The sequence below is a fragment of the Sphaerodactylus townsendi genome, linkage group LG07 (genome assembly GCF_021028975.2).
Source record: "Sphaerodactylus townsendi isolate TG3544 linkage group LG07, MPM_Stown_v2.3, whole genome shotgun sequence".
Taxonomy (NCBI): Eukaryota; Metazoa; Chordata; class Lepidosauria; order Squamata; family Sphaerodactylidae; genus Sphaerodactylus; species Sphaerodactylus townsendi.
The window spans coordinates 28,599,869-28,625,868 of record NC_059431.1 but is presented as its reverse complement, the minus strand read 5'-3'; the positions used below and the strand labels follow the sequence as shown (position 1 = coordinate 28,625,868).

The 26,000-nt window shown below is 42.6% G+C and overlaps 2 protein-coding genes across 13 annotated transcripts in view; one reads left to right on the top strand and one right to left on the bottom strand.

The window, feature by feature from the left end:
- DDX4 (DEAD-box helicase 4) overlaps positions 1–19,211 on the bottom strand; it is a 40,102-nt gene extending 20,891 nt beyond the window's left edge. For 3 of the 7 annotated variants that reach the window (XM_048503080.1, XM_048503083.1, XM_048503081.1), the window contains exons 1-6: positions 18,738–19,210; positions 7,979–8,107; positions 6,072–6,132; positions 4,935–5,003; positions 3,711–3,785; positions 895–945 (exon numbers count right to left, since the gene is read on the bottom strand). In XM_048503080.1, coding sequence (XP_048359037.1) covers positions 895–945; positions 3,711–3,785; positions 4,935–5,003; positions 6,072–6,132; positions 7,979–8,077 — 355 coding nt within the window. In that variant the 5' untranslated portion in view covers positions 8,078–8,107; positions 18,738–19,210. Of the gene's footprint in view, positions 1–894; positions 946–3,710; positions 3,786–4,934; positions 5,004–6,071; positions 6,133–7,978; positions 8,108–8,302; positions 8,425–8,553; positions 8,884–18,737 lie in introns of those variants that run through there. The other 4 variants (XM_048503077.1, XM_048503082.1, XM_048503079.1 and 1 more) reach the window with 3 other exon arrangements.
- Positions 19,212–19,242: 31 nt separating this feature from the next.
- Positions 19,243–26,000, top strand: part of SLC38A9 (solute carrier family 38 member 9) — a 48,258-nt gene continuing 41,500 nt past the window's right edge. For 5 of the 6 annotated variants that reach the window (XM_048503091.1, XM_048503088.1, XM_048503084.1 and 2 more), the window contains exon 1: positions 19,243–19,393. The gene's annotated coding sequence lies outside the window, so the exon portion shown is untranslated. Of the gene's footprint in view, positions 19,394–25,068; positions 25,206–26,000 lie in introns of those variants that run through there. The other variant, XM_048503086.1, reaches the window with a different exon arrangement.

The window sequence follows — 26,000 nt, the reverse complement described above, 5'->3', positions numbered from 1 at the left end:
AGGCGAGGTTCCCCTTTCCAATTCATTGAGACTAACAACTTTGTGAATTATTCACTTCTTCATTAACAGTCACTATTCAGACCTATTTACAGATACTCAATGTCAGAATTGACAGTGTGCAAGAGCAGCAATAATAAATTTCAACTGATAAAGGGAAGAATTTGAAGGAAATGACATCACACTTGGACCAGCTGGTGGGCAATGCAGCTATCATCAACATGGCTATGCTTGCCTATTGAACAACTAGGTTTCAGTTTTATGACTTATGACCAATGCAATGCAGCTTTACAATTTGTTAATTCAAATGAAGAATTATAGCAATTTGAGCTACCTCAAATAATCAAATGCACTACAAAAACCTTTAAATTAATTCAAGTTATTTCTGTTCAGTGGCGTAGGAGGTTAAGAGCTCGTGTATCTAATCTGGAGGAACCGGGTTTGATTCCCAGCTCTGCCGCCTGAGCTGTGGAGGCTTATCTGGGGAATTCAGATTAGCCTGTACACTCCCACTCACGCCAGCTGGGTGACCTTGGGCTAGTCACAGTTCTTTGGAGCTCTCTCAGCCCCACCTACCTCACAGGGTGTTTGTTGTGAGGGGGGAAGGGCAAGGAGATTGTAAGCCCCTTTGAGTCTCCTGCAGGAGAGAAAGGGGGGATATAAATCCAAACTCTTCTTCTTCTTCTCCATAGCCGACATGGGGCGCTTTAGTACAAGCCAAATAATGAACTTTCACCCCACTTTCAATGCACTTCACAGCTTGATTTTACGGTGTGAAACAGGAAAATCCACTTGCAAATGACTGTTAGAGCACACTGAAAGTGGAATGAAAGTGCATGCATCCATGCTTATAGTAGAATTGTTACTGTTTCCCCTAGGAGGTATTTGTATTCTTACCTCTCCCAAAACCTGTACTTTTTCTTTCTTCAAATAGATTTCCTGATGGACCTGCAAATAATATAAGTATATTATGAGTTCACCAAGTATGAGTTCTCCACTTATCAAATCCATTCCCCACAAAGCAGTCCTGGGTCACTTCTGAAACCTACAGGTAATCCCTCTCCACGACATCTCAGGTCTTACAATGTCCAAGACTGTGGGTGAGATTCCATGTTTAATATTAAAGATCCAAAATTAAGATCAAGCTATAAGCAATCAAAACATTCACTTAACAAGAAAGTGGCCAAGTTACACTGGGAACTTAGACACAAGTTGCTTAGACACAAGTTACACTGGGAACTTAGACTTAGACAATGACCTTTGGCTTTCTGAGCATTTATTAAAATTCAAGATACAGTAAAAAACAGAAGTTGAAGGACAATGAATCAACATTCTAAGACAACCCACAATTGTCTTACAATGGCCTTACAATGTAGACTTCACCGTAAACCTAACTGGACAGAAGCTTTGTTCAACTTTTACAATGAATGTATGTACTTCTTCCACATACATGTATACAATCATTTGTAAGAAAGAGACAATAAGCATTCACTTTGTAACTGAAACCTTAATAGTCATGCTTCTAATTTCCCCAGGAGTAAGGATTCCAAAATTCTTCCAGTTACGGTAGAATGTGGAAATCTGTACAGCACTACAGTTCATTCCAGCACTAACAGAAGTGTGTACTCCAGACATTCCCAGTAACAAACCTTATCTTGTTCTAGCCCTACAGTAACTCATCTGGAGGGAAAGGAGTATGCCTTTGATATTTCCCCCTATACCAGTAATTTGTAGCCACCTGGTGTTTTCCAGATAAATATGGAAATTACAAAATCCCATAAGACAGCGCCCCTGCCAGCATGGCCAATTTGCCATGTTGGCAGGGGCTGATGGGATTTGTAGTCCATGAACATCTGGAGAGCCGCAGGTTGCAAACCCCTGCCCTATACCAAAGCTATTCGTCTCTTCAACTGAAAACAGTAGTTACTATATGTTTGATCTTCATGGCAAGGTATAACTTGGAGTAGGGGTCTCATTGGAAAAACAGCAAAAGTAAGGTTTCTGGACCACAGGAATGCAGACCTGGACTGAGAGGCTGCTTTTGATTTTAAAAAGTTGTCATTTTTAACATTTGAGATCTAGTAGCCTTATTTACTTTCGCTCACAACCTCAGAAGTATCAAATTACTCCAAAGTCCCCTCTTTTTGATGTTTTTTCAGGGGAAAGCAGGCATTGAGCCCTTCGGGGGAGGGCGGTATATAAGTTGAATAACAAATAAATAAATATTTAAGTTATTCTCTGCTGCCCTCTTGTAAAATGCTTTGCTGTGCAAGAGAACTACTGGAATTCTACGAAAGTGATGGGATTTGTTAAATCTTACTGAATTCAGCAGATTGCACAAGAGACAGGATCAGCTGAGGAAATCCAACAAGATCTGTCCCCAAGGGAGAGGGAGCAAAGGGTTTAGACATTCAAAACCAGTTAGCAACTAGCACTGTTTACCTATCTTTGTATTTGGGTTCAGATCCTTTGGCCTTCCACAGGCAAAAAAGGGGACTCAAAATGTCCCTCAACAACAGAATGGTCACCCACCCCACCCCCCACCCCCGGATTCCTAAAGGAATTTCTTTTTTGTATAACTGGAACATTTGAAGTTGGTTAATCCAATTTATATGGCTGAAATGGTTTGTCAATGAAAACTCAAGACATAATTAAGATTAAGAAAAAAGTCAGGGGCAAGCTGAGCCAAAAAAACTGGCAAGAAACCAAAATACCAAAGAATAAACCAAAAATGCTGAGCCTCTATGAAGATGCTGACTGTTTACAAAGGATGTTTGCTCTAGATACATTATAATGGTTTGCCATTATTAAGCATTTAGCTTGTTATGCACTTTTATGCTTTATTGTGGTTGTATTTAATATCTTCACTGCTTTGGGACTAGGTTTCTTTAAGATGAAGGATCAGTGGTTCCAGCCTTTATGCAACAGCTTTAAAGTCTCACCTCTAAGAGTACCAGGGCAATTAAACCATTTTGTTTTAAGTGGTAGACTATTAGAATTTCTTATTTAGTTTTCATCTCCTAGAAGTTGACAACATACTCCACAAACAATAGACAACATTTCAGTGACCTTACAAATACATTATACAGCTGATGCAGTATATTACAGTTAGTAAAAAAAATTCTAACATTTCTTTAAATTATGTTTAAATAAAAATGTGTCAAAAGATAATGTTCATAATTTCTACTGTATACAGACAAAGGTTTTATAGAAGGATTGTAAAGAGTTCTTGAAGGGGCCTAGTTCAACCAAATATTGCATTTATACTCTTGAAATTTTTTAAGTATGTACCTTTAACAATCAATAACATTTTAATACCATTTTTAGAGAATGAATGAAACATGTTTGGTCTAAATGATTTTTATACACATGTCCCTATTTTGGTTTTTATGTTGTACATTTATTAACACAGAACTTGTACTATGTATATTTTCTTACGATAGATTTTATCTGTTCCTCAACCTCAATAACATTTTAATACCATTTTTAGAGAATGAATGAAACATGTTTGGTCTAAATGATTTTTATACACATGTCCCTATTTTGGTTTTTATGTTGTACATTTATTAACACAGAACTTGTACTATGTATATTTTCTTATGATAGATTTTATCTGTTCCTCAACCTTTTGGGTCTATAGTTAGGGACCAGCAACAATCTTCTTGATCGATATTGTAATACCATAATGCAAAAAGAGGCTTCCAGAAAACTACCTCGGTTTCCAAAACTGCGTCTACTACCAAATCCACCCGTTGGTTTTTCTTCTCCATTTTGTTTTCCACTAACACCTAATGATGGTAAAAAAACAATAAAATGTACTGTTAGTCAATGCTGATTTCCTATCAGTTTATGCATAGGTGAGTAAACAATTTACAAATCCAAATAACTAACAAACAGTAGCCCATCACATGCAACTTTAACTGTACAGTACAGAGATTAAGAACAATTCAGACATTACATTAACCATGATGATTTGGCACTATAATGGACAAATTATGGTTGGTGAACTGCTCGACGTGACAAACCAGAGTTATGTGCAAATGATTCTGTACTCCAATTCCTCACAATACAAAAAACAGGCTGGATAATTATTATCTGTAGTCACAGGGATAGATGTAAATACTATTCTAAAGAGTTCAGAAAATTCATTGTCAGAGCAGCACCTGCACTTAAGTAATTTAACATATCTTGTGATGCAATGATTAAGCACTTCTCAGAATACCATTCATGCAATGAACACACTTTCCATTTGCTGATGGAACACACTTTTCATACCAGACCATGGCCACACAGCCCAGAAATCTCACAACTACCAGTTGAGTCCGGCCGTGAAATCCTTCAACAATACACGTTCCATAATTTGGCCAACTACAGACCTGCAAGCACACAAAATGACTACATGCACCATTTAAGATTCTATAAGCCTAACTAAGATTCCTTGAATTCAGAACCCCCACCTCCCAGAAGAGGGACAATGCCATTATTGGGGGGAAGCCAGACACCCAAAAAGGTCTTCACCGGCCAGCAAAAGACACTGAGGGAGATGTGCAAATCTCCTGGGCGGGGTGCACGTCTCCCTCAGTGTCTTTCGCTGGCAGGTGAAGATCTTTTTGGGTGTCTGGCATCCCTCCAATAATGGCATTGTCCCTCTTCCGGCCTGTATACTGCTTGTTTGTCATTAAATTTTATAATTTTAACTGGATTATAAGTGTTTTAATGTACATAATTTTGTAGACCCTGATTGGGTAGAAAGGCAGCATTAAACTGTTCAAAAAATATAGCCAAGGGGTACCCCACTCAACAACTGAATTCTCATTCCTGTTTAATCTACAAACACAAAAAGTTTTTTAAAAAAACTAAAGTGGTAAAGCCAAAAATAAAACCACATTTTTACAAACTAGAATACCAGTGTATAGAGTTATACAATACAAAATTACCCCCGCTTCCAGTAGGCCATCCAGAATCCTGCATACATTGAAACCCTCTGCTGGGATCATTACCAGCATCTAAAGAGGTAAAACATTTTATTACACTTAGCATATCTAACATATTAAAACATATCCAATATTTCAAGCTAATGTTCATCTCATAATACCTTGCAAATAATACTCTTGCTGTCAGCAATAAACTCAAAGGTATGCTTCAAGACATAAGGAATATAATTTTACTTGTATTTGAAAGTTCTTCTTCAATGAATTTCCCAAAACTCTTTCGTTTCAATGCATTGGCACATACATTATTTATCATTCTTATTTACAGAAAGTTGACATTAATCTTACTTAAGAATGTATTTTGGATAATCTACAAATTGACAGTAGAACTGAGGTGCCATTTAAAATAGGTTCCTAAGATTTAATAGGGAAAGTGCTGAACTGTGACAACCATATTTCAGTTAAAGATCTGTCATGTTCTTCATTCGGATTCTGTACTTCCACATCCAAAATAATGTTTTACTTTGCAGAATTTTTTTATTGACTCAAATTAGACAATTACTTGAAATCTGTTAAAACACCTATATTCTTTTTTTGGAAAACCCTTCCCAACACAGTTCTCATCTTTGTGCTGTGGTTTTGGAGACTTCGGCATCAGTGCAATGGTACAATGATATCACAGGCTCTCAGAGTATACAGGAAGGCAGGGTAGGCAAGTCCCAAGTGATGCCAACAAAAGAACCTGCTACTCCATTCAAGACCCAACACTACACCAGGTGGTATTACATTAGTTTCCACAGGAGTACAGTTGCAAACATTTGCTCAGTAACAACCCAGATTCTCTTCTTTTCCTCCCCACAGTTCTCAGTAACACATAACAGAATCAGGAGCTGCTATTATTAAAAGAAAAAAACCACAACCCAACACAGTGCCAGCCACAGTAACATTCATTAAAGGGCTAATATATTCAATCAATTAATTAATTTTTTATTACCGGATAGTAATTTTAAAAAAAGTTGCTAACCTGCAAAAGGGTGATGTTTCAAATACAACAGGTTTACAGAATAGAAATTCTTCTCTTTTATTCCCCCTAAGGTCAACATTTTTTCAAAACAATATTTACAAAATTTTCTTTGGACATACCTGGTTTTATGCTTTGACTGAAAACACATGAGGTTTCATTCGCTCTTGCAGGTAAGCTGCCCTACAACAAGCAGGGAAATATAGATTAAGTTACCACTTTTATACTGACCAAGTATAGAAGTTTCAGAAAATATACCTTAACCGCAAGGAGAAAAACAAAATTAGATTAATCCTATCAGCAGCCAGCTCCTGCTTTCCAGAAACACCCTAATTTTCACATGAGGGACAACAGCAGAGCAGTTCATGAAAGTTATCTTTCCCACCATGAACTCTGATACTGCATTTTTCATTTTTTACACAGGAATTGCAAGGTTTCAGTTTCGCTTTTCAGCCGTGTAGCCCTGCAGCTCCGTCTTTCTGCAAGGCTGATTTAAGTGTGTAACAGCAATTATCAGAGACAACACATTCAAAATATGCGTACATATTCAGAAAGCGTATCCCACTGCAGTTCAATTGGTCAAAAGGACCATTTCACTCTAGTCTTGTTCCACATACAATGGCTTCTGATTGCTTCTGGACTTGAATATAATTCAAGATGCAGTGGCATAGTGGTTAACAGCAGGTGCACTATAATCTGGAGAACCAGGTTTGATTCCATGTTTTGCCACTTGAATTTATGTGGGGAACTAGATTAGCCTGTGCACTCCAACACACGGCAGCTGGGTGATCTTGGACTAGTCACAGCTAATCAGAGCTCTCTCAGCGCCACACACCTCAGGGAGGGGGAGAAAGGGAAAAGAGATTGTAAACCCCTTTGAGTCTCCTTACAGAATAGAAGGGAGGGTAATAAATCCAAACTCTTCTTCTTTTAAGTAAAGCTGCTTAACACTAGAATAAGAATAGTTTGGATTTATACCCAACCTTTCTCAACCATAAGGAGTCTCAAAGCAGTTTACAAAATCCTTCCCTCCCTCTTTCCTTGCGAGGTAGGTATGGCTGAGAAAGTTCTGAGAGAACTGTGACTGGCTCAAGGGATTGCACGTGTAGGATTGGGGAAACAAATCCAGTTCCCCAGATTACAGCCCACAGTTTTCCATGACCCATACTGATTACATTCACGGAGCAACACTACCATAACATAATTTTTTTAGCATTTTATCTACCATTTAATACTTCTTGTTAGAACTACCAGGATTGTACCACCCAACTCCATTTTGTTAGCCTTTTTGAATTAAGAGCCGTTTATGTGGGGATCAGTACAGTCCTTACTAGGGTAGTCAAACGCATACACATTGACTGAACACACTAAGACCCTAACACCATTAGTCTTGATTGAGTACAAAGAGAAAGGTCCCTTCCCAAAAGTTTCAAGAACTTTTAAGACATATTACTACTACTCAACCTTGGTTCCCAGTTATGAGGGGGGGGAAAGTAAACGCATACAAAACTTTAGCAGACTAAATAGATATTTTGCTTCCTAAATCCCTTTAACTCAACCTTTCCCTGTGCAGGCTGCGATCCTACAGCAGCAGTGACGTAGTGGTTAAGAGCAGGTGTATTCTAATCTGGAGGAACCAGGTTTGATTCCCCGCTCTGCCAACTGAGCTGTGGAGGCTTATCTGGGGAATTCAGATTAGCCTGTGCACTCCCACACACGCCAGCTGGGTGACCTTGGGCTAGTCACAACTTTTCCGAGCTCTCTCAGCCCCACCCACCTCACAGGGTGTTTGTTGTGAGGGAGAAGGGCAAGGAGATTGTAAGCTCCTTTGAGTCTCCTATAGGAGAGAAAAGGGGGATATAAATCCAAACTCTTTTACTTCTTCTTGACAAACACTGGCACCAACTCCCAAGTAGTCCTCGATGGGACTGGTCTGCCCATTTCCTTCGTGCTCTTCGCGAGGAAACACCAGAAATCTGTCCAGACGCACCCCTTTCCCATTACCCCTCCATTTTCCTACTGGACCTACCAGTGCCTGGAACCTGGGCTGGGAAGCGGTCAAGCCTCCTTTTCCTAAACCGCCGCTGGCGTGGTCCGGAATTTCAGTGTCCCAATCCTCGTCATCCATCGCGGCCCTCGGTCCCTTCTGCAGCCCAACCTGTGAGTGCGGAGAGACAAAACGCGCTTTATCAGCCAGACCTCCTTCGAAGTCCCAGACATCCCAGCCCACCTCAACCACACGACGACTACGAACAGCACTACCCGCGAGGAGCCCAATTCGTCCCCACCAAAATCACTCTACCTCACGGACAGTGAGCGCCACTCCTCACCTCCCCCTCCCGCAAACGGACACCTGGGACTCGAGGGAAAACCGCCACCACGACCGATTCCCCGCCTCAGCGCCGCCTCAACAGCACGTGCAACCGTTCCCTCCACCTCCCCAACCCCTCTGCTTCTCCGCCGCGCGAGCCTCGTCTGTGATCACGTGACACGACCCCCGCGCCCACCAATCGCGAGCGCGGGCTCTTCCGCAGCGCGCTACGCGATAGAGGGGTGTGCTTATGTAGGGCCGCCGTGTTAAGGCAATGGCGCTATAAGGCTTACTCTTATAGCGTATCTGGTTCAGGCGCCCTCTCTGCCCAGTCGCTCCTTCGCCAGCAAAGGACTCGGTGCTTGGGCCGTTCCTTAGGGAATTGCGCGGTTTCGGTTTTGATTTCTCAGCCGTGTTGTTCTGCGGCTCCGCCCTCTGTAAGGCTGCTGATTTAAGTGGACTTCGAAGGGCGTGAGTCTGGTTAGGATTGCACGGTCAGTTTTGCAAACCGCCGGATCGTAGGTGTGATTTGCTGGGATGTAACTCAGCGAGGCTTATTATTTGGTGAAAGGTGCACCTGGACTACAGGCTTTTGCGTTTTGAGGGAGCGGAAGTTTTGCTTTCTGTACTGGCAGAAAAATCGCTCTTAATGAAAAAGCAATAAGTTGTGCGAAGTATTAAAGCGACATGCAATCCCATTCTAGGATTCCAAATAATCATCCAGTTTTCATCTCAAACCCCACTCCTCTGCGGTACAGGGATAACGCTGGACTATAATAAAAGACAGTTGGGCCTCAGTTCCTTCCTTCCCCATGAATAATCTAAATCTATACCACTGCAGTGCAGTTATCCCTAGATTGCTGATAGAAGGCTAATGTATATAAACAATTTACGTCAGATGTGTAATATAATACAGTATTGTTATCTCTATAGAGGACTGCACTCATATCTTCAATTTACCATGAACCTCTGCTGATGTAGAACCGAGTTGCTTGCCATAACCCACTATCAGTCTCAAATCCCACTTTCTTCAATATTCAGAGTTGTATCCAATATTTGCAGAATAAAGTCCTCCCCCTCCAACCCTCCTTCTGCCTGGAATATTTTCAAAGGGCATACATTTTTGTTTTCATGTCTACTTTTTTTTGGGGGGGGGGGTAGAGTTACAATGTGCAGTTTTGTTCCCAGATTCAACTGAAATAAAAAATCTCCTCGAGTGCAATTTTGTTTTGTATAAGCAACTGCTATTTAAGATTAATCATACAACATGACACAGGTAGTAGCATAACTTAAAAACTTTGACGTGTGTTTTAAAAATAATAGCCATATAAAATATGGTTTTTCCATCTTCTAAATGGTTGTGGGGGACCAGGCTCCTGTGCCTTTAACAACTACATAATATCAGATATTCAGTAGAAGATAGTTCACCTATTCAGTGTTTCCAATTATTTACCTATTAAAGATAGAGGGATCGCATCAGAAAAAAAAATATTTTGGATTTTTCTTGTGAGAAAAAATATATGGAATCATGATGGATATTTTAGGACCCGCTCTAATTTTAGTATTTATTTATTTATTTATTTGGATTAGTAAGACCTAACCTACAAACTGAACAAATTGTTTCTGAAACTAGAAGGAGGCTTGAATCTGTTCAGCAGTTCTTAAATCTGCAATTTAACTTTTTCAGTGAAAGAAATTAATCCTGAAAAATTTAGCATTTGGTGATAGCCTGTTATGATTACAAAAGCTCTCTGAATACATGCTGGAATTCCTATGCTGGGATAAAATTTGGTAATCATTAAGGTGGCACTGGATTTTGTTTGATTTTGTGGCAGGAGACTGACATGGCTACCCCTCTGGAATTACTGGTAATAACACTTTCATAAAATTGTAACAGTAGAACAGCAGTTGTTCATATGGTTGCCAGCTGCCTGGAATAAAAAGACGTCCTGTTCCTTTAACAAAAGTTTAATGGGATGTTATTGACCAGGTGATGTTAGCTTCAGCAGTCCATTTCTACACATAGCCTCTATTAAAGGGACAGGATATTTTTCTCAGGGTCTGCATCAAGTGCATGTCTTATCCTAATTCAGGGATCCCCAACCCTGTTTCATCCTGTGGGCACTTTTGAAGTTTGAGAAAGTCAAGTGAGTGCCACCACCATAAAATGGTTGTCATGAAAAGCAGAATCAATCATGAAATGGCTGCCATAGAGAATCCAAGCCAAACAGGGGCAGCTGTTTGTGAATGGATGCTTCCTACAAATACAAAAGTGACATCTTCTGGTGTCTTCAGAAGCATTTTGTACTCTACTAAGGTAACAGAAAGCCAGAAGATCTTTGCTTAGGGGAAACAGCAGATGAGCACCGGGAAGCACATCAGTAGAAACACCCACACCGTGTTGGGGGTCCCTGATTCTTATGAAATCCTCTACTTCAGTTATAACCACAGTAACGTTTCACAAGATGCAACTGTATTTGATTGTGCAAATTTGCTTTTCATCCCTTAAATATTAAATCTTATTCAAGTATCAACTCAGATTATTATTAATCAAAATAATATTGTATTGGTCTCTGTACTCCACAATCAATTCCAATTTTATTTTACTATTTATATTTCAAACATAGCCAAGAAAACCTAGGAAATAGTACTTAAAAGATTTATTTCAGTGGCTTATACACTAATCATCCTCAGTATTGTCTTCTTCAACAAAATGGGGGCTGAGTTTATTGTGTCAAATGTTAAACTTTCTATGAGACAAGAAAGAAAAAAGTTGGGAACAGAGGTTTAAAGGCCCGATTGACGATATTTCTGTACAGAACCTCAGAGTATACACATGAAGCGCAACAATGATTCACAATGGCTGATATAACATACTAGCAGGGCACCCATGCTTCGCTAAGCATACTTCATCACAGGCTCTCTATGAATTTCAGGGTGACATTCAACATACTTCCTTACAGCCTGTTTGTGAACTTTGGGGTGACATGCAGCATATTTCCTCACAGCCTGTCTGTGGACTGATGGGTTTGTTTTTGCATATTTTGCAGCAGCTTCCTGTAGTTGTCTTTTTCTAATGCAATGTGTTATTGCTCTCTTTCACCTGGTGGGCTCCAAAAGATGTCATGTGGAAGCAGCCGTTGTATTTTCGGGATGCAGAAAGGAAGTGTTCTGCTTTTGGATGCTGATGAGTGAGAAGGCTGTGAAGAGGTTCCAGGTAGGGTTGAAGGGCAGGGAGCTGGACTGTACCGCTACTGCAGCACATTCCTGGGGATTTATCCTGCCACTTCAGAGCACGACACCAAGCACAGGGTGATCGGAGGCCAAGAGCAGTAAACTTGTCTGCACAGTAATCAATCTGATGTCCATATGCAAAACCCGACAAATGTTTAGTAGTCCAAGGTGATAGTGTGGTTTGTAATCTGTTTTGATTGTATTTGGCTGTAGCGGTGTTGTTAACGTGAGGGTGGGTGGAGGAGTACTTTTTCACAGCCTGTCTGTTAACTTCGGGGTGACATTCAGCATGCTTTTTTGCAGCTTGTTTGTTGAAGCTAGTGGTGTTTAACTGTCACCCTTAGAATGTTCGTGCAGCATGTCTGTGGACTGAGGGGTTGGTTTGCCCTTAGAATATTCACGCAGATGGCCAGAGATGAGCAGTTAAAACAGTAAATGTGTAATAACTCGAGTAAAACTGAATATTTTGAAAAATCCTTTCTTAGTGAGCACCTAAACCACATAATGAACCAGTGTGCCAAATTTCAACATTGTAGGTTGGGTGGTTTTTGAGTTCTGTTGATGAGTCAGTCAGTGAGTGATATTTCGCGTTTATAGATATAGATTGCTTAGTTATTACGCACCTTTGACACCTGCAGAAACTAAGAAAGTTGGCAGACCTATTAAGCCTCCTGCCTAACATTGTCAGAACTACTGATGGATTTTAATTCAACATTTCCTACTGAAATCTACCTTTGACAAATGTAGGAGAACTTGTCTGTAGCAACTGGTAATGGAAAGCATTGTTTTGTAACACACAGGTGCCATACTGAAAGAAGTTTTATATATTATGGGAATTGTAGGACAGGAAGCATGCATTCTTTGTACTTTCTGTACAGTTTATTCAATTATAACACCTGAAAAAGAATTTGTAAGTTGAAGATGGTTGTTTTTACTATTGATTCAGAAAGACTAGAGTTGATGGAAAGGTGGAGATATAACATTCTAATAAGTTAATAATAACCCTTTAATGTAGAGACATCAGCTCCTCAATTTGGGGGAGGGGGTGTCAAGTCATTTTATTTACAGTCAGCGACCTGTAGTACAAGATCAAGGCACATCAGTTTCAAGGTACCGTTACCATAGTATATATATAGACAAAAGAGTACTAGAAGCACTATTAAAAATGTTACATAATCTATAATCTATAATAAGAGTACTAGAAGCACTATACGGAATATTACATAGTCTATGGTATTTACAAGAAGGAATATTTGTGACATTAATATAATTATTATTGTACTTTTACACAGTCGGTGACTGTTTACTAAAAGGTCAACTCGCGAAAAAGCAAGCAGTAGATAAAATACATTTGATTATGACAAAAGATTAAAAAGTTAGTATAGCTACACTTGTAAAGTGCCTGTGCAGTCTTGCTAAAACCTATAGGGGGGTATACATGGAGCTGAAGCTGACTCAGGCCCATACTTAATAATCTAGATTAAATTATTTTAAGATGACATTCGCTATATTTCCAAAAACCACCAGCCATCAACAATCATGGTTTTAAAAATATTTTTCTCTCATGATAGTCTGAATCTTAGTCAAAGACAAAGAACTATGTAAGAGAAGAAAGATTATATGAATTCTTTCACTGAGACAATTGGACCAAATATTTCATTTGTGTGAAATGAAATACTTACTCCTCTCTTTCCTTACAACTACTCTGTGAGGTTGGTTAGGGCAAGACTGCACAACTGTCCCAAGGTCACAGTGAGATTTATGGCTAAGTGGGAATTGAAATTCTGGACTCCACAGTTTTAGAACACCCACTAACAGCTACACGGCTCGCATACTGGATGCTCAGTATGAATTTCCACATTAATCTCAGAATCCAAAGTAAATACTGGCTTCTCAAGTCCGAAAATATGGGAGCATTTAAGAACATAAGAACAAGCCAGCTGGATCAGACCAGAGTCCATCTAGTCCAGCTCTCTGCTACTCACAGTGGCCCACCAGATACCTTTGGGAGCTTGTTTAGTTGTAGTGTGGTCAGAACAAACCACACATCTAGAAAGGGGTCACTTGGTAATGCTCTCCCCACTTTTTTTGTGTGCTATCAAGTTTTATCTAATTTATGGTAATCTGTAGGGTTTTCAAGGTAAGAGACTTTCAGAAGAAGTTTGCCACTGGTTGTCTCCACGTCATGCATCTATTAAGCAGGACCGACCCTGCTTAGCTTCTGAGATCTGGGACCATTTCTTTGTCTGCCAGGGTTCAACTACTGCAGTACACATTAATGTTGAACTTATTACTATCCCATTTACGAAGGCAAATCATACTTCTCTTCAATCAGAGTTTGTGTTGAAGGCTGCAGGCAACACATTTAGACCAACTATTAAGGCCTTCTGATCACTAGATGGATTTCACCAGTTCTGTTAATCTTTCCCTTCCCTAAGGTGCATCCTCTCGCTCTCTCGATGGACAGTGTTATCCATTATTATCCCCTCATCTTTAAAAATGCCATCAAACAAAACCTGTGCCTCCTATGAACTTGCTAAACTGCTACAAAGACAAGCAAGACTGACTGAACTTGAAAACCTGACAGCCTGAACAGCTTAATGTTACCTAGTGCTCAGAACAGCTCAGAGTACATTACTACCAATATAATAATTTTAAAAAAGGAACTATGCAGACATCAGTTTTCCACAAGAACTTCATTAGTGTAATATAAATATTTATGAGTAGGTTGAGAAAAATACATCAAAATGCAATCCAATTCACAAGCGTTTTTAAGTGTGGATACAAATAAGAAACAAAGATCACAGAGTTTAAAGTCTGAAGTGAGATCTCTGTCTAAAGGCTTATAGGAATCTGTATCAGACAACTGTCTCAAAACTTCTTGAACATAGTCTTTAGAGTCCATGAGCACTAGTCTACCCCCTATCTGTGGGCTTAATGACTATGGATTCATCATATGCTAAAGACTCAAGAGCTTTAAAAACATTGAAAGCCAAATTATGGACACTGGTAGGTTGTTGAGTTTCAGTCTTCTGAACTTCCTCAACACCACATCGGTAAATGTGGTGAGACTGGGGATTTCCATGTTAGGGGTAAAATAAGACCCTGATCTAAAACAGACCTTTGGTCCAACAGGTACTTGAACCTGTTTTGTCAGACAAAGATCTTAATTTGATCAATCTGATCAATTTAAATATATCTGTCATGGTCTAGAAAGCATTATATACTGGGGTTGGAACAAAGCTTGTTTCCAAATGAAGCACTTGTAACTGATTCTGAGATAAGGCTTTTGAAGAAATATTAAACCTTCCTTCCATCCCTTGAGCTCTGGTGCTCCCGAAAAACCTGTTGTTGCTGTGTCTGTCTAGTTTTGGCTGCTCTGTCTAAATAAGTCCTGGACTTACATTTGTCCCCCATGGAATTAAAGGAGGATGAAGTGCTCGCAAATTCTATAGTTCTAGAATCCAGATGGAGGGTTTTTTGGGAGTGTCAGAGACCAAGGGGCAGAAGGAAGGTTTAGAAGTCAATATTTCTGATCCCTGAGGCTGTCATTCTGGTCCCAGAGCACAATTTCTCTCCCCAGGGGCTCTCATTCCAGTCTGTGACCTGTCATTCCTATTCCAGAGTGCAGGTTCTGTTCCCCTGGGCTATCATTCCTGTCTGTGACCTGTCATTCATGTCCCAGAGCACAGATTATGTTCCCAAGAGCTGTCACTCCACCGTGGGGGCTGTCATTCCAGTGCCAAGGCAGTCTGTATGGGCCCAGAGATCTTCACTGAAATCCGTTCTGCATTCTCTTTACTACCTTTTTTGTTAATGTATTTCAATGGAGTCCATGCAAGTTAATTGGCATTCCTGGTTCCCATTTCAAATGGGCCTTCCGGCCTCCCTCATTGTTTCCAATGGGCAATCCTATCATTCTTTTTAGTACATCCCATAATTTCCATGATTCTAAAATATCTTGGCTATATTCATCTATCAAACACCCCATTGTGAATCTAATATCTGGCAGAATCTAATATCTGGCAGAATCTAATATCTGGCAAGTTTATTATATGCACTGCACTGTTTTAATGCAAAGTTTTTACAAATGTTGGAGTTGGCATTTAGTCTTAGAAACAAAAGCACACTAGATATGAAATAAACAGGTTAACGTTTCCCTTCTTACTAAATTAGTTTCATCTAATTTTCGTATTACTTATATATGTTCTATTACAGTATTGGAGGGTTTTGTTTTTGCAATTAATGCCTACTGTTATTTCTCCCCCCCCCCCATTTCGCCCATTGCTGTCTGAGGGTGGATCTCTTTTGTGCGAGTCCCTTTATCAATAATACACACTACTCAATTGTTGGGGTAATAAATTGGCCATATCCATTTTATTGAGCAGAAGCGTGAGGCTAAGCATGGGTCTGGTCATACGGGTGACGTGTGACCACTGATGTAAAAAGCTCCCTGATGGCACCATGGAGCTGGAGGGCCAACCTGGTGGAGTGGGTAAGAGCCTGATTCCCCACTCCTCCACCCGAGCCACGGAGGCTCATTTGCAGGAGACAGCAAAAAAACCCACTCTGGAGCAAGAGTGCAGCGATCTGAGTGTGCCCTGCGCACTCACCTGCCACAAGGAGAGCCCATTGGAGTGGATTGCGGGTGCGCCCATCTGTGAGCACCCCAACCATCCAGGTCAGGGCAAGACCATGCCGAAAGGCAAGGTTTGGAACACACCGGCAGGCAGCCAGCCGTAGGAAGGCCATTCCCCTCCACAACCGTCACACAACCAGTGCCCTAGTCGGCCAGCTGCACCCAGGAGTGCACGCAATGTGGTAATAGAGGCCAGCGAGAAGAGCTGTAAAATGGCCGCCCTGACTATACCCATCTCTCACTTGCTCTCGCTCACGTCCCTCGCTCACCCAGTTGACGGGGCGGGTGGGGCATGCGATGTGGGCCCTCACCAATCGCAACGGAGAAGGCTGGGCGAGCCCCCCCCTGCCCCGCCATTGGCGACACGGGCAGAGGACAGGGAAGCAACCTCGGCCAGGAAAGTGCTTGCCCTGCCGCCTGTGCGGGGAGGACGGGGAACGGGGCGAGCTGTTGGGCCCCCTCCCACCACAGCAGAGAGGGCCAAGAGAGTGCCCCCCGCTGCTGGCAGGGGGGCGGGACGAGCCATCAGCCCCTCTCCCACATCAATTAGAGAGCACCACTGCGGGAGAGAAGACAGGGGCAAGCCATTCACGCCCCCCGCCGCTGCCGCGGAGAGGGCCGAGGGCGCCCACCCCGCTGCCCACGAGGCCAGCGGGGGGCAGGGTTAAGCCGTTGGGCCTCCTCCCACCGCAGTGGAGAGGGTAAGGAAAGCCCGGGGACGAACGGGGTGGCAGCGGCATGGGACTGTGGTTCAGTGATAAACAGATGTGTGTCTGTCATATGGAAGGTCATAAGTGCAATCCCCCGGCCTCGCCAGTTACCACTGGGATCAGGGCTAAGAAGGATCCTGGTTTGAGATGCTGAGGCACTGATGCCAATCAACTAATGTGGGCTACAAAGACCAACAACCAGACTCAGGGGAAGATGTACATATAACTCCCAGAGCCTTTTTCAACCTAAATGGGCTTTGGACTTCCTGCACCTCCTTTGGATGAAACTGTGTTCTTGCATGGCAGGGGGTTGGACTTGAAGGCCCCTGTGGCCTCTTCCAACTCTATAACTCAATGAGCTGTATTTGGTGCTGGATTGGTGCAGCCCTCGAAAGAAACCCATTCTCCTTGTCGGATCTCATCTTCAAGCAGAGCCTGGAGAAACACTTGTCAGGGATGCTCTAGAGGCTGAACCTGCATTGAGCAGGGAGCCGGACTCAATGACCTCTATGGGACCTTCCAACTCTATGACTCCGTCTTTGGGCCCCGAAGGAGAGGCAAATTTGCTCTCTTGTCTTTCGCTCTTGGCAGGTTCTGACGGCTCTGTCGTTACGCCACAGACGCCTGTTCAAATATCTCTGCGAATTGAACTGGACTGCAGAGGCAAATAAATTCCCGGGTCCAGCCTCATCGAGGATAATTAATGGCTAATGAGCAGGGTCTTTAGGGAGAATAATATCATCTGGCAAGAACCTGATATTGGAGCTTACAGGTTTGGGGGAAGGCCTAATCGCCGACACAGCATTGGAGGAATCATACAAATTCTTGCAAAGCTTAACACTTCCCCGTTCCTTGAAACCACCGGCAAACAGGAAATCATTTCGTAGCCGAATAGGATTCTGTCTTTTACAAGACCCACATCAGGCAAACACCTTGTCTTTTGCCATCAAGTCACTGCCGACTGATGGCAGCCCCGAAGGGTGTTCAAGGCAAAAGATGTTCGGAGGTGGTTTGCCCTTGCTTGCCTCCGCATTGTGACCCATCCAAGTGGCATGGAAGGGAGGGGACCTCCGGCTACGCCCCCTGTCGGGTCCACCCTCGCGAAGGGGGGGAGCTGCGCGCCAGCAGCAGGGTGGGCTGAGAAAGGGGTCCGCAGCAAGCAGGGGAAGCCATGCGCCGGCCGCGGCAGAGGCGCCCACCCTGCCGACTGCAGGGCCTCAGGGTGCATCCCGTTGCCGGCCCGGAAACCAGACAGGCGCTTCCCCCATTGCGGGGAAGTGCGCGACATTTGGGGGCCCCCGCCCCCGCTATGGGGCGGGACCTGGGAGGGCCTATCGGCGGCGGCCAAGAGGCAGAAGCGGCGCTTCCCCCATTGCAGGGAAACACGTGACATCGCCCCCGGCCCCTGCTATGGGGCGGGGCCTGGGAGGGTTTTATGGCCCCAGCCCCTGGTATGGGGTGGGGCCTGGGAGGGCTGTGGCAAAGGATCCCACCCAGCAGGGTGGGCCGAGGAAGAGGCCCGCAGCCGGTGCACCAGTTGCAGGCGAGCTGGACCCGCCTCTAGCAAGCGGGGCGGGTGGGGGAAGTCATGTGCCAGCCAGGCGCCCACCCTGCAGGCAGCAGGGCGGACCAAGGTAGAGGAGGCGCATGGCGGAGGCGCACCCCCAGGCAAAAGCGCCCACCCAGAAGGCAGCAGGGCGGGCCAGAGAGGCTATGGGTACCCCTCCAGTAAGGAAAGCGAAGAGCCCCCCCCCCCCCCGGAAGGAGGGGGGATGCACTCTGCGCAGGAGGCCCGCTCGCCAGCTGACCAAAAGGGGGAGAAATTAGAGGACAAAACAGCGCTTCCCACACGCCCCAGTCCCCACAAGCTTTATTTCACGGCAAGGATACTCACACAAGTGACTTGCGCGCGGAACGTCTGACAGGTCTGACCAAATCGTAAGCCGACGAGCACATGGCCCGGGACAAAGGAAGGGAAGCCGCTTTAAAATCTCGCTCGCCTCTCCTTTCCTCCGGTGACGGTGACGCTAGCCCTTCTCTAGCATGGCTCCTTCTCCCTTCCGCCCCTCCTTTAATGGGGGGGGGGGGCATCACAGGCCTCGCTCCTCCCCATCCCAAGCAGCAATCACGCCTCGGTGATTCACAAGCGTCTTTATCCCAGTTCAAAACATGTTACAGCCTTTGTGTCCTATGGTGTCACTGCAGTCATAAATCACATAACAGCAAAACACCCGGACTTAAACACATTCTCTGAAATTAATGCCTATTTCCAGATCGGCACTCGCATCATGAAACGCCCAGTTTATTTCCTCCCGCCTTCTCCATGGTGAGAGTCCTAACTAGTTTGCATCTGGGAATTTGGAATGGGATAGCACGTCAAAGGCAGGCCGGAAGTACTGACGCGTGAGTTCAGTCCTGACTCTATGCCTAGAGCGACGAAGGTTCTTCCTGTTTATGGAGTGGTTTACAAGATACACAGCCGAGGCATCAGCGGAATGGATTACCGGTAGAGAATCTGCTCTGGATTTCATGTGGATAGAACATCACTGAGTGAGTGTTTGTATGTTAGATTGTAATAGCATGCACTTAGGACCTGTGAACTCCTGCGATTAAACTCTTAGAGTCTGTGTTAAAATGAGCTGTATTAAGATGTAGCAATGTTGAACTGTGGTCTTTCTGCTTTCTTTTAAAAAAATCAGTGCAGGAGTTGAGATTTAGTAGCAGTGATAAGTCACGAACAATGCTATCTTTAAGCACTTGCACTCTTCTAACCCTATAGACCCTATAGATGGTGTAGTGTTTCAGAGCGGTGGACAGATCTGGAGAACCGGCTTTAATTCCCCACTCCTCCACATTAGCAATGGAGTCTTATCTGGTGAATTGGATTTGTTTTCCCTCCTCCTCCTCCTCCATAAGAAGTCTGCTGGGTGACCTTGAGCCAGTTACAGTTCTCTGAGAACTCTCCACTTGACAAGGTGTGGGGAGAAGAAGGGGAAGGAGTTTGTAAGCCGCTTTGAGACTCCTTGCAAGAGAGAAAGGCAGGATATAAATCCAAACTCCTCGTAGTTTTCTTCCATTGTTTTTAGAAGGGCGCGACTGCTTTAGGACACCATGAAAATTTAGTTGGAATTTTTCCAACGAAGATCATTTTCCAACAAAGATCATTATATTACAAAATGGTAGGAACCTTGTCTTAATCCTGTATTTTTCAGTGGAATAAGCTATCAAACTAATGGCGATCTTATCATGCCTTTTACAATGAGAGATCTGCAGTTTTATACGCTGAGACCTTAATGAAACCCCACAGTGTTTGCATTCTAGTTAAAAGTTAAGCTATTTTGAGTCCGGTAAATTTTAACAGAAGAAAATCAAATTATGCTTAACTCTCGTATTCAAATAAGAGGGCTTTTAAAAGTGCTTTGATTCTGTTCACAATGATTCTTCTATTAACAAAACTTTATCGTAAATATGAAATTGAACTTTTTTCAAATCTCTTTTTCAAAATCTGTTAATTTGGAGCATTGTATGTAGCATAGTAGTTAGTGTGTTGGACTAGGTCTGGAGGCCAGGTTTGAATCCCACCTATGAAACCAAAGGTCACTAAAAGAGCAAACAGATATGCTTTGACTCCTACTCAGGTCTGTTCAATGGAGCCAAGGACGTAGGTAAGGGGGGGGGGGTTCCTCGGGTTCAAACCCCCCCATTCATGTCCGAAGCTCCGCCCCTCTGTTTGTGGGTTTTTAAAACATTTTAGTGTTTTTTCATTTTTTGGCCTGCAGGGAGCGCATTGTTTGGGCTAGCAGCACCAAACTTTCTGGGATTGTTTGGGGGACTCACCTGATGATACTACCTGGGTTTGGTGAGGTTTGGTTCAGGGAATCCAAAGTTATGGACTCCCAAAGGGGGTGCCCCATCCTCCATTGTTTCCAATGGGAGCTAATAGAAGATGGGGGCTACACCTTTGAGGGTCCATAACTTTGGACCCCCTGAACCAAACTTCACCAAACCTGGGTGGTATCATTAGAAGAGTCTCCTAAAGATACCCTGAAAGTTTGGTGCTTCTAGCTTAACAATTGCACCCCTGACAGCAGGCACCCCCCAAATTTCCCCAGATTCTCCTTTTTTTAAAGCCCACCCCTTCGGCATGGATTTAAAGGGTAAATCTGAGGTCCTCAGATTTAGAAGAAGAAGAAGAGTTTGGATTTATATCCTCCCTTCTCTCTCCTGTGGTGGAGACCTCAAAGGGAGCTTACAATCTCCTTGCCCTTGCTCCCTTACAACAAACACCCTGTGAGGTGGGTGGGGCTGAGAGAGCTCCGAAAAGCTGTGACTAGCCCAAGGTCACCCAGCTGGCGTGTGTGGGAGTGCACAGGCTAATCTGAATTCCCCAGATAAGCCTCCACAGCTCAAGTGGCAGAGCAGGGAATCAAACCCAGTTTCTCCAGATTAGAATGCACCTGCATAACCTAACTACACCACATTGAAAGTGATGCTATTTCAGGGTGGGGGATAATCCATAAAAAATCTATACCTACGTCCCTGAATGGAGCTTACTCCCAGGAAAGTATTCTTAGAATTGCACTGTAAGTGACTTGGAGCCAGTCATATGCTCTCAGTCTAACCCATCTCTCAAAGGTTGTTGTTGAAAGGATAAAATGCTTGTTCTTGCCCTTAGGCCCCTTCCGCACATGCAGAATAAAGCACTTTCAATCCACTTTGAATGCACTTTGCAGCTGTGAGGAATAGCAAAATCCACTTGCAAAGAGTTGTGAAGGTGGATTGAAAGTGCATTATTCTGCATGTGCGGAAGGCGTCCAAAGATCCTAAATGTCTGAAGGCCAAGGTCCTTGAAGGACCACTTCCACTCATATTTCCAACTCAGCAGTTAAGATCCTCTTCTGAAGCCCCAGTCTCTGTTCTCCTGACTTAAGAACTGAGGTGGCTGGTAACCAAGACTTTTTCAGTGGTGGCATCTCATCTCTGCAACACCCTCTCTATGATGTTTACCTATTACATACCTTTCTTTTAGGTATTCCTTTTTACTCAGAGTTTTAACCAAGAGATCCTATGAAATATTTTACAGCATGTTTCTGGCCTGAAGAACAATTTATTTATATAATTTTAGGCTATTTAATGTGTATTTTATGTTGCTGTTATGTCCTGGCTTGTCTTAACAGTAACATCTTATTTATTGATTTGTTTTAATGGTTTTGTTTTAGTTGTAAGCCAACAGGATTCTGTAGAGGCAACATATACATGTTAAATAAATACTATATTATTTACAGATTCATTCTTCTGTCTCCTGTTTTGTATGGTGTTTGAAAATAAATGTTCAGCCAGTACAGATCTCCAAATTTCCAAAGTTGCTTGTAAAAAATGTTCAACAACATCCTTAAAATAACATTTAAAATTAGCAGTTAAACAAGCCTGAAAAATAGGGATAAAATTCAAAATACTTCTGGAATATGTCTTCTGTACAAATTGTGAGGGAGGCTTCACCAAGATTCTTACTAAAAACACTTAACCATCTGGGTTTCTATAGTAAAAGTCCCTTCACTGATCTTAGAGCATGTACAGAAACATATGAGTAGAGGCAGTCTGTGGCGTATTTTGGACCCAAGCTATTAAAAACTGTAAAGATTAAAACAACAACTGAAACGTTAGTTGGCAGAATATTGGTTTGACTTGTTAATTGTAGCAAGTGTCAGTGTGGTGGTAGCAGAATTTCAAACTGCATGTAGTTTCCAGACTGCCTTCAGAGGCAGCCCCACGTCCTCTGGGTTACAGTAGTCCAATCTGGATGCTGAAAAGAAAACTAGGGAAATTGCATTATCACCTGTTGTTATGGTCTCTGTACTTCTTTTCATTACAGTTGAATTTCACACAGTTTCTTCTCATTCCATACTTACTGCATGTCATTGCTGCATGAAGTTCAGCTGCACATTAAAAAAAATTAGGGGCCTTTGTAATTTTTCCATACTTAACAAAAAGAAAAGATTCCCCTGCATTCAAAATGCATTTGGACTTTTTGTATTCAAAGATCTTGACATGTTTTGCTTTAACAGCAAACATATGGTATCATAACTTATTTATCACAATCATTCTTTGGCTATTATTCTACAACACAGTTATGGCTAAGTCCCACTGAAACCCAGAGAACTTTCCCAAATAAATCTGTGTAGGATGGCAACTTTTAGATAATAGTTTGTGGAGGTACAGATATAAGTAATCTATATAGTTTATTTAGAAGTTGAGATAGTAATTTCTATAGTAATGTCATGAATTGCTCTGGATTAGGATAGAATCACTCTAAATCAGGACTTAAAATGTCTGAATTTCCTTAAATATCCTAAACCTTGAATAATTTGCCTCAATTGTCCATGCAGTTCCAAAATGGAGCAAATGACGCCATCTGTTGTGATCCAGGGAACACACCCCGGAATAATTTTTAAAAACAATGTGTAATTTGCCTTTAGAAGGGTATAAATTTGTTTAGGATTGCCCTGTAAACATTTCTGATGAAAACAGGAGGGACCTTATAGCAACAAAAGACAAGGGAGAAATAGGTTCTGCAAAAAGTACCAAATGGTCTCAAAAACTGGCACCTTTTGAGAGCCACTTTTCTCTTTGTATACCATAAATATTCCAATATAAATAATTTTGTCTTTTCTAGAGTTCTGTGTTTTCATCCTGATTTTTTAAATACGTGGCTTAGATGATATTTAATAATAAAGTTGCATACTTGGTGGCTGATAGTAAATTAAGAACTGCTGGTCTAAGCAGTGTGCATTAGCTCAGGAAGTAAAGTTGCAACCCTAAGCAGGCTCATGTAGAAGTTCCAGTGAGTGAAGTAAGATTTATTTCCATGTGCAATGTGTTAAGTAATTTAGCTTGTGAGTAAGACTAAACAGGAACTTTATGCTTAAAATATTTCTAGGCCAGCACTTCTTCCAGCAAAGCTGAACTCTAAAGCAAGTTACAACATTAAAAAAATGATAACATCCTAATCATCCTATCATAACACAGTAAGATCAATAAAACAGCATTATTTTACCAGCAGAGTTGCATCATGATAATGCAAGGAGAGAGGAGACAGAGGGAGGTGAAGTGTATTGTGGAGATGGCTTTAGTCTACTCTTTCGTTGAATCTCAGATTATTAATTTTCATTTCTCTAAGGAATTTAGAGTCATGTAAATGATTCATAGACATTAAAGTGACTAAATAGAGGCTATTTACTTAATGAGAAAACAGGAGTCACTGAAAAAGACAATAACGCTAGGAAAAGAGGAAGACCCAACAAGAGATGGATTAACTCTATAAAGGAAACCACAGCCCTCAGGTTGCAAGACTGTTAATGATAAGATATTTTGGAGGACATTGATTCATAGGGTTGTCATGAGTTTGAAGTGACTTGGCACTTAACACACACACAAATGATTCAATCCCCTCTTCTATTTCATCCCTACAACATCAACATGTGAGATAGGTTAGATCAAGAGAGTATGACCTAAGATCACTCAATAAGTTTCATAGTTAGTGAAACCTGGGTCTTCTGAATCCTAGCAAATAGCAATCCCAAAATTGTGCCTGCGCATGCTATGGCTCCCATTAGTACATTTCCTGCAGCCCACTCGCATCTTCTCCAAAGTAAAGAATGGCTTGCATCCATGCCATTAGAGTAGGAGGTGCTCTGGAAGACTCCAGGGCTTTGTGCCTCCAAGGAGAACTTACTTGAAAACAGCTGCCTCCCTCATAGGAAGACATTTGGTTTGGAACCTCCCAATTGGCCCCAGTCTTGATGGCAGCCACGTCGTGGTGGTAGATGCTGCTTGTTTTCAAAATTCCAAAAGTGCTTACAGATTCAGCATGGTTGGGGATTCTGGTGCCAATGCACCAGATACTGGCTCTCTTACTTCTGTGACAGGAGACTAGACTCTGAAATTTAGTTGGGCTCTAATGTGAATTCTCCATTCCCCAACTTGGCTTTTCCCTTTGCTGTAGTTGTGAAAGGGATGGTGAGCCTCTTAATTCCCCATCACTGATTTGCTTATTCCAGGATCTGTCCTTTCCTTCCTCCCTCAGCTCTTGAGAGACAAGAGGACTCAAGCTACTGCTAGGAAGGCTATCCTTACTTCCTTCTGTCAGACAGCCTTCTGGAAGAGTGGCTCCCAACACAGGGTAGTAGATTGTAGATGCTGTCAGTGGTTTTCCAGGAGTGGAAAAGACAAGGATGGCCTGCAGTTCCTGCCCACTGCACAGGCTTGGCTATATCTTGGTCATGCCGAAGTTTGATCCAGGCAACGAGGTTGTTCTGTTTATGTGAGATTCAGAAGCACTTTAAAGACCAACAAGATTTCCAGGGTAAGCTTTCAGTAGTCAAATTTGCCTTCATCTTGCTCTTAAACTGCAGACCAATGCAACTATGCACCTGAAACTATCTTCTATTTATGTGAGATAGAACTCCACCTTTGCCATCAAAGCCAACCCAAAGTCTTATAAGTAGAGTCATTGATAGGACTGGAGAAAAACGTCTTGTCCCTGTAGCAGAAGGAAACAGGCAGCTGATGTGTTTCGTGGGATAATGACAAATATTCTATTAAGCTCTATTTATGGGACAAGACTTTTTTTTCTTTTGGCATTTGGCAACTCAATCTAGGGTTGAAGTAAATACGAGCAGCCCAATTTGGGGGGGGGGATCCCCCTCTGGAGCTGGCGCACCCATATACTGGCATTCGTGCCCATTCTGCCGGTGCAAGGGGCAAATGAACTGGCAGAGGGACAACTTACCGGGATGGTCAGGTGCCACACAACCCCATGGTGCCCAACCTGGAAGCATCCTCCGTTGCCCAGGCATGCCAGCATAAAATACTGTGCCAGCATGACCAGGAACGTTCTGGGGGGAGGCTGGGAGGTGGGGTTGACTTTGGTTGACATTCAGTGCCCGACTGGTGTTTGTGCACTGGCAGAGTCACCAATGGAGATATGCCACGATTTTTGTGGTGTATTTCTGTTCTCTTTTATGGGAGAGTGTAGATGAGTTTTTTGTTTGTTTTACCATTTTCAGGCTTCCCACACCACAGAAAAGTCCTTTGTAAGGGGTGAGGTGGCACTGGAGCATTAAACTGTGACAATCAATTTGTGGCTGGCTCTGCTTCC